At 41.8% G+C, this 9,343-nt stretch overlaps 2 protein-coding genes across 2 annotated transcripts; both read left to right on the top strand.

Moving 5' to 3' along the window:
* The first annotated feature begins 371 nt into the window (after positions 1-371).
* On the top strand, positions 372-8,076 carry LOC138312658 (uncharacterized). Its single transcript, XM_069253444.1, has 2 exons — positions 372-625; positions 6,797-8,076. The coding sequence occupies exon 2, from the start codon at positions 6,806-6,808 to the stop codon at positions 7,547-7,549; it is 744 nt and encodes a 247-aa protein (XP_069109545.1). The 5' UTR covers positions 372-625; positions 6,797-6,805; the 3' UTR covers positions 7,550-8,076.
* LOC138312659 (uncharacterized) lies at positions 6,012-6,752 on the top strand. The gene has a single exon (XM_069253445.1). The coding sequence runs from the start codon at positions 6,012-6,014 to the stop codon at positions 6,750-6,752; it is 741 nt and encodes a 246-aa protein (XP_069109546.1).
* Positions 8,077-9,343: the final 1,267 nt, after the last annotated feature.

Below are 9,343 nucleotides of genomic sequence, written 5' to 3'. Positions count from 1 at the left end.
ACCGCAGTCTCCTAAAACATATGTACACACTCGCTTCACCAACAAAGAATGCTATATATATCATACCGCAAATACGAGAGAATATTTAAGATGCTCCACTGCTGACAAATGACATATTTTCGCTATTAAACAACAGCAGCAGACGATTTAGTATTTTTCTTCAGATACAAAAGTTACTTACTTTACACCATTACCACCATCGAAAAGTTTGATATTCTAATTTTACTTCAAGATAAAAATATTAAAATAATTAATTGCATCCCGAAAAAAATCCGTGGCACTATGTCTTATATGGAATGAAGAAGTGATTGCGCATGCACCGAAAGCAAAACACAAGAGTAGTTGTGGGTACTTTTGTATATCTATTACAATATGTGATGAAATACGGTTGTATTACCATGCTATCCGGAATCGCTGTCTGCTCTATTTTGTCTGTTAGTTTCGCCGTCAAGTAGACGCTTGTAATGTTAAGCTATATGTGAGTTAAGCGTTCTAGAGCCTAGGATTATTGTAAATAGATGGCGCTAATGTCGTTGCCCGGCAGTATATAAAGCCGCGGTTTTCAACGAGATTTTTCTTAGTGTTGGACGAGCTGCTGAAGTGAAAGCACCTAAGTAAATACAAGGTAAATATAGATGTGCCTGAACAAGGCTTGCCTATATACGTCAGTTGATAATAACTTACGGTAGAGTTGAGATCGGAGATTGACGTGCCTGAATAAGGCTTTCCTCCTCCGCGTTATATACTCTGGAGAGTAAGTTGTAAACTGAGCCTTGGGATTGCTCGTTGAATGATTACGTTTACATGAATCATTGAGAGTACTAGTGATTACTCTGTGAGTACTCGGTAATATGTAATGATTGTGTGTGAATCATTGCTGGAGTGATTACTCTGAGAGTACTCGGTAAACGTGAGTGCTCAGTAGCAGTGAGTACTGTGAGTGCACAGTGATTTTGAGTACTCGGTAGCTCGGTAGTGTTAGGCCTTAGGGAAAGGTTCTTAATAGATAATATAACATTGATTTTATCGTAGTCTGGTTATATATGTACGAGTAGGGATTATCGAATCACCCGAGGTAGGGGAGACTACTCGCATAGGCTTATAGATAATTCAGTAGTTGTTGCTAATCATTTAATAATTATTCTGATCTGTATGATTTATGCTGTTTGTATATTTTGAAGTTAAGTTATCATGATCACTCAGAGGCACTGAGTGATCAGTAGGATTGATATTGTAAATCATAATATTTAGGGATAGATAGAATCACAGCTAGATCAGCTGTGTATTATTTGTATATATTTGCACTGAGTAATTTGATAGGAACAGTACATAATATAGACACTATAGATCATCAGTTAATTGTGACTGGATCGGACCCGGTAAACGTCACATAATTTAGTGGCAGCGGTGGTGATCTTGTCTATATTTTTGTGCTGTTCGATTACTCAGTTTTAAATAAAATGTGATTTTAGATTTAACTGTTATATTATTGTGAATATGATTTCTGATGAGACATCTCGCACTCAGTTGAGAAATTCTGAGATGGATTTTGGTGAGGATAGTGGACAGGGATTTCACTCTACACCAAAACTACAGATGTCGAAGGGGAGCAGTCATTATAGAGATTCTGGTATAACATCTATGTATGCAGATGGCAGAACTTCTGAGGTAAAGGCAGATATTGCTGATTTATATAGCAGTATGAGCACGCCTGAAGATATTTCATCTCATGAGATTGATAGGGAGATAGAGAAAATGCAGGAACAGTTACGCCAACTAGATGTTCAGAATCAGAGCCTGCGAGAGTCTGCTAGTCAGCAAAGACTGAAGAAATCATCACACGAAGGAAATTTTGGAGTCCGAAGTAAAGGGGAGAGCACTCCTAAGGTGAGATTCTCGGAGAACACCCATTCCTCGCGATTTGATGATGATAGAGCAGACAATATCACTTATCGAGACAGAAATCAAAGAGGTACAGCTCGATTTATCGAGAAAGAAGATGTATCAAGCTATTATTCCCCTCAGCGGAGGAGAACGAATCCAAAGTCGATCGCTGATTTGGATGATAGTGATTATGAGGACCAATCATTGAGTAGGAAACCCAATGTAAAGCATGTGTCAGTAAAAGCCTCTACATATGATGGCACGACACCATGGAGGGATTATTTGTCTCATTTTGAGACATGTGCTCGAATTAATCGCTGGTCAGAGTATGAGATGGGACTATATCTTGCTGTGAGTTTGAGAGGACAAGCTCAGGGTATACTTGGTGATTTACCTACCAGGAAGCAAGATCACTATTTCTCATTAGTGAGAGAGCTCTCGAACAAAGATTTGCCCCACCAAATCAAACTGAACTTTATCGAGTACAGTTGTTGGAAAGGAGGCAGAGGGCTAATGAAACACTTCCAGAGCTGGGTCAAGCTATTCGTAGGTTAGTTAATTTAACCTATCCAACTGTTGAAGGTGGAGTGAGAGAAACTTTGGCCAAGCAACAGTTTCTAGAATCACTAGCTGATTCGGATATGCGTATTCGCATTAAACAAGCGAGACCTGAGAACCTTACAGATGCGATTCATCTGGCTGTTGAGTTGGAGGCTTATAAGAAAGCAGAGAAACATGGAAATGATGGTCATGCCTATTTGAGGAATACAAGTACTGAGGGTACTGATGCCAACCATCCAGTAGAGACTGAGAAGTCTGGGATGGAATCCATGTTGAGAAGTATCCAACAGAAGTTGGAAAAGATGCAAGGAGATATCAGCCAGTTACAATCGGGAGTGAAAAATCAGCCCGATCAGCAAAAACAAAGTGGGAAGGATTCGAACTTTGAGCGACGCTGTTTTAAGTGTCATGAAACAGGACATTTTCGTAGGGATTGTCCTCAGCTCAAAAAGAAATCGGATAAGAAATCAAATGGAGCTGCTAATCCAGTCAGGACTAGAACAAGAAGGCGCAGGAGTAAACAATCAGCCGGAATCGGAGTATCCTCTGCTGCTCAGGAGGCTGGACTGTATATCAATGCAGAAGTTCAGCATACCAATGTAAAGCTGTTGGTCGATACCGGAGCTACTGTGACAATCTTGTCACAAGAAGTGTATGAGAGAATTCCACAAGAGCGGAGACCAAAACTGAGAGAAGTTAAAAAGGATGTCTTGGCAGCTAATGGAAGTGAACTCAAAGTCCTTGGTCAGGGAGGTTTTATGATAAAACCTGAAGGCTGCAGGGATGTTTACTTTGAGGCAGTAGTTGCACAAATAAGCAATGAAGGAATCCTTGGCCTTGACTTCTTGAGATCAAGAAATGGTCTGATTGATCTGAAACGTGGATCGCTTGTTCTAGACGATATGCCTGTTGACACAAAGTACGAGGGAACACTTGGATGTTTTCGAGTTGTCGCTACTGAGAAGATAACCATTCCTGGTAAGAGCGAAATGATCATTACTGGAAAAGTTAATTTTCCTGTGGGTAAACAGATGATGGATGAATCACTTATTATAGAAGGTACCAACTCCTTTCTGAAGAATGATAAAGCTCTGGTAGCCCGATCCTTGGTGAGTAGCGAGACTACTGTTCCCGTGAGGCTCATGAACCTGCAGGAGGATCCACAAACCATTTACCCAGGAACCAATGTCGCTCATGCTAGTCCTGTATCGACTGTGATGGAGACAGTGCAATCCTCTAGTGATGCACCTACAGGAAAACTCAGAGAAGATTTGGATCAACTATTAGAGAGATCAAAAGAGCATCTGACTTCAGAACAGAGCAACAGGGTCAAGGCTTTACTATTGAAATATAGTAACTTGTTTGCAGCATCCGACAGTGATCTTGGACGGACTACAGTCATAAAACACAAGATAGAAACAGGTGATGCTCGACCCATCAAACAACCTCTCAGAAGAGTACCAGCACATCTGAGTTCTGAAGTAGATAGACAAGTTAAGGATATGCTCGATCGAGGAGTAATCCAGAAGTCTACCAGCCCATGGTCTTCTGGTATTGTTCTGGTACGCAAGAAGGACGGAAGTCTCAGATTTTGCGTTGATTACAGGCAACTCAATGCTGTGAGCGTTCATGATGCATATCCATTGCCACGCATTGATGAGGCACTGGATCACTTGTCAGGGTGTACGTGGTTTTCTACACTCGACCTCAATGCAGGATACTGGCAAGTTGAACTGGAAAGCGAAGATCGTCCTAAAACTGCCTTCTCGACTCGAACTGGATTATATGAATTCCAGGTGATGCCATTCGGATTGACGTCTGCCCCAGCTACATTCGAACGGTTAATGGAGACTGTGTTGGCCGGACTTCAATGGCAGATCTGCCTCATCTATTTGGATGATGTGATTGTGGTAGGAAAAGATTTTGATGATATGCTACTAAATCTACAAACTGTGTTTGAGAGACTCTCTGTTGCAGGGCTGAAATTAAAGAGCCGGAAATGCCAACTATTTGGAAAGGAGGTAGTCTACCTTGGACACGTGATATCTGAAAAGGTATAGCCACTGATGATGAAAAAGTGAAAATTGTAGAGCAGTGGCCCATTCCAAAGAATACCAAGGAAGTGAGATCATTTTTGGGTTTCTGCGGATATTACAGAAGATTTGTCAGAAACTTCTCACAGATTGCGAGCTGTCTACACAGACTGACTGAGAAGGGCAGGGCATTTGAGTGGACTGAAGCCTGTCAGGAGGCATTCACTACCCTGAAGAATCACTTGATTAATGCCCCCATACTGGCTCACCCAGATTTTAAGCAGCCTTTCATCTTGGACACCGATGCGAGCGACAAATCTATCGGTGCAGTTCTTTCACAGAACATTGATGGAAATGAGAGACCAGTTGCTTATGCAGGTCGTACGCTGACCAAAGCGGAACGAAGTTACTGTGTAACAAGAAAAGAGTTGTTGGCAGTCGTACACTTCGTGAAATATTTTAAACACTACCTATACGGTAGGAAGTTTACAGTGAGAACGGATCACAGTTCTCTGCGCTGGCTGCTCAATTTTAAGACACCAGAAGGGCAAATGGCCCGATGGCTACAGGTTCTGAGTTCCTACAACATGGACATCAAACACAGGCCGGGAACTCAACACCGCAATGCCGATGCATTGAGTCGGATACCATGTCGACAATGCGGGTTTGACCCCATGTGGGAGAACCAATCAGAGACAACTGCAAATGTTGAGGCCTGCAATCCCGTAGCAATGGTGGATTCAAAAGATCACAAAATTGAAATGAAGCCATCCCTTCAGCAGAAGCAGGAAGATGATGCTGATATTGCAGTAGTGGTTGAATGGGTGAAAGGAGGAGAAAAACCTCCGTACAAAGAAATTGGTGACCGGAGCATAGTGGTGAAAACACTATGGGCACAATTTGAATCCCTGGTGATACATGAGGACATGTTGTATCGGAAAAATCCCCATTCAGAGGCAAATCTACAGGCAATTGTACCTGCATCGGAAAGACGAACCGGCTGACTCACAGTCATGACAATCGGAGTTCGGGACACCTGGGAATAAAGAAGACTTTGGCAAAAATCCGACAGAGTTTCTATTGGCCAGGGTTACAGGCAGACGTAAAACAATACGTAATAGGATGCCCGCAGTGCAGTAAAAGAAAGAATCCAAGTAAAACTAAACGAGCTCCTATGCAAATGGTGGAGTCAGGGTTCCCCATGGAAAGAATTGCAATCGATATCTTGTGTGAACTCCCCCTCACACAACAGGGCAATCGGCATATACTAGTTATATCAGACTACTACACAAAGTGGACGGAAAGCTTTGCAATGCCGAACATGGAAGCCCAGACAGTGGCCAGGATTCTCGTTGAAGAAGTGATTGCTAGGTTTGGTGTTCCTTATGCCATTCACTCAGATCAAGGATCTCAGTTTGAGACGCGTTGTTCCGGGAGATGTGTAAATTGCTACAGATCAACAAGACGCATACCACTCCCTACCATCCAAAATCAGATGGCATGGTTGAAAGATTCAACAAAACCCTCGTAACCATGCTGAGTGCGTTTGTGGATACCCATCAAACGGATTGGGACGAACACCTGCCATATGTGATGATGGCCTATCGCTCCACAGAGCATGAGACAACAGGAAGCTCTCCGAACGCCATGATGCTAGGAAGGGAAACGAGTACTCCATTAGACATACAGTATGAAATGCCTAGGAACATCAGAGCGATTCCCCAGAATCAGTGGGCTTGGCAATTGAAAGAGAAAATGGAAACTGCACATGAGTTAGTAAGGAAACACTCAAAAGGTGCGATGCTCCGACAGAAGCGTTATCATGACCAGAAGCTGTCTTGGACCAAATTTGAGTCCGGTGATTCTGTGTATGTCTTTTTCCCGAATATTCCAGCTGGCACCACGCACAAGTTAGCAAGTCGTTGGCGAGGACCATTCAGGGTACTTGCTAGATTGACAGATGTGACTTACAGAGTCTCATGTGGGTACAAGGGGAAACCTAAAGTAATCCATGCTGATAGAATGAGATTGAAACATCCTCAGGTATTGCGTGGTGAGAGCAAAGCAGAAGCTTTTGAGCGCAAGGATGTGCAAGTTCAAGTTGATGAGTCATGTTTTGAATCTAGTTTGCCTGAGAGTGATGAGCAAGAAAATGTCAGTGAATCAGAAAAGAAACTCATATGTGTTGAGAATGAGTGTGAATCTGACAGGGCAATCCCAAGGCGAACGCGACATAAACCGAAGTGGCATTCTGATTATACTTCGCGTTATTAAAATGTTAATGCTGTTAAGTAACTGAGGGCTCTTTCTTGTTACAGATATCCGAGATGGCGAAAACCAAGACAACCCCGGTAAAGAAATGCCCCATGTGTACATTTAGGACGGCAAACATCGACGATATGAAAGAACATATTCTGAAATGTGGAATTGAAACTATGGAGAAAAAGACCTTGTCCTGTCCCAAGTGCAGTTACAAAACTTTTAGACCTACTAATATGACCAGGCACCAGAAGCGCCATGATGCGACAGTAGATGTTCCGAAAGCTGCTGGAAAGAGTCTGAATACTGCATTATCTTCTAAGAACTCTCCGAAGGCTCAACCTTCTACTTCAGGCGCACTTAGCAAAGCTCACTCACCAGAGACCGATGTGGAGAGCTGGAAGGGACAAGACCCTGGTGATCTTCTCGGGGAAGTTTCAGATTCATCCGTTGTGCATGATGATTCATCCTCCGAGGATGACTGCCTCTTGGCAGGACGTGCAATAAGAAAACCTACGAGGCCGATTCCTGTCATGGCACCAAAGAGAAGGGTGGACCCTAAGGATCCGATCAATATGGTTCCGATGCCAGTTGTTTCGAAGAAGCTACGTAGTTCCATCCCTACACAGACCGATTTTGAAAGAGCGGATGCATCAACACAGACTGATCCCTATGAACCAGAGCTAAGACAGCAGCCTGTGAACAGAAAAACTGTTACGAAGACCACCAGATACTCGGACAACGGCCGAGATGTCGAGCTGGTGGAGTATTGCGAATTCTTTGGGGCAGAGGCACTGGATAGGTCCTACTGATTACCCGCGACAAATTGATCGTTTTCTTTGTCACAACCACCAATAAATCCTTTATCTTTAATCTATTTTGTATCTTATAGTTATCTGTAATGGCACGTGAGGACACGTGTTGCTCGGAGGCGTGGGTAGTGTGATGAAATACGGTTGTATTACCATGCTATCCGGAATCGCTGTCTGCTCTATTTTGTCTGTTAGTTTCGCCGTCAAGTAGACGCTTGTAATGTTAAGCTATATGTGAGTTAAGCGTTCTAGAGCCTAGGATTATTGTAAATAGATGGCGCTAATGTCGTTGCCCGGCAGTATATAAAGCCGCGGTTTTCAACGAGATTTTTCTTAGTGTTGGACGAGCTGCTGAAGTGAAAGCACCTAAGTAAATACAAGGTAAATATAGATGTGCCTGAACAAGGCTTGCCTATATACGTCAGTTGATAATAACTTACGGTAGAGTTGAGATCGGAGATTGACGTGCCTGAATAAGGCTTTCCTCCTCCGCGTTATATACTCTGGAGAGTAAGTTGTAAACTGAGCCTTGGGATTGCTCGTTGAATGATTACGTTTACATGAATCATTGAGAGTACTAGTGATTACTCTGTGAGTACTCGGTAATATGTAATGATTGTGTGTGAATCATTGCTGGAGTGATTGCTCTGAGAGTACTCGGTAAACGTGAGTGCTCAGTAGCAGTGAGTACTGTGAGTGCACAGTGATTTTGAGTACTCGGTAGCTCGGTAGTGTTAGGCCTTAGGGAAAGGTTCTTAATAGATAATATAACATTGATTTTATCGTAGTCTGGTTATATATGTACGAGTAGGGATTATCGAATCACCCGAGGTAGGGGAGACTACTCGCATAGGCTTATAGATAATTCAGTAGTTGTTGCTAATCATTTAATAATTATTCTGATCTGTATGATTTATGCTGTTTGTATATTTTGAAGTTAAGTTATCATGATCACTCAGAGGCACTGAGTGATCAGTAGGATTGATATTGTAAATCATAATATTTAGGGATAGATAGAATCACAGCTAGATCAGCTGTGTATTATTTGTATATATTTGCACTGAGTAATTTGATAGGAACAGTACATAATATAGACACTATAGATCATCAGTTAATTGTGACTGGATCGGACCCGGTAAACGTCACAATTAAATGATTAATTGCATCCCGAAAATGATTTCGCGTTTTCTGTCTTGCTTATCTATTCCATTTATTCTCGAGATTTAAGTTGGTGGGAACTAACTTGTCCGTGAATATAAATAAATGTTAACGTAATCCCCGCAAATAAAATCAACTTTGCAGTAATTAAATCCCTTGGCCGACAAGAAGTTGGTCACAGGCTTTTGGCTCTATAGATTAACGTCTACCCCTTATACATGTATGTATACACGGGTATCGTATGATAAAGTCAAGAGCCTGTGGTAGGATCAAAGAACGACAACTCTGTGAGGTGTTTAAGCAGGAAGTGAAAACATTCACTGACTGTAAATTTATTCTGCTGGAATATCGGTATAAAACATATCCTCTAAAAACAAACATCTACTAAAAACACAGGAAAGGGAAAATGAATGAAAAAAACATGTAAAGCATTCAGGACTAGATATTTCATTGTAGATAGCAACATATGGAATAATACAAAAAAATATGAAATAACTTGTAAAGCAATGGACTAGATATTTTCATCACAGGGGTCAGATAGTAATTTTAATACTGAAATTCTTAGTAAGAACACAATGTAATAAATAATAAAACTAACAATTGAGATCTATATCCCTTCCTCAATTAGAAATCTTT

The sequence above is a fragment of the Argopecten irradians genome, unplaced genomic scaffold, assembly GCF_041381155.1.
Source record: "Argopecten irradians isolate NY unplaced genomic scaffold, Ai_NY scaffold_0413, whole genome shotgun sequence".
Classification (NCBI taxonomy): domain Eukaryota; kingdom Metazoa; phylum Mollusca; class Bivalvia; order Pectinida; family Pectinidae; genus Argopecten; species Argopecten irradians.
Note: the sequence above shows the minus strand (reverse complement) of the source record. Positions and strands in the feature narration are given on the sequence as shown.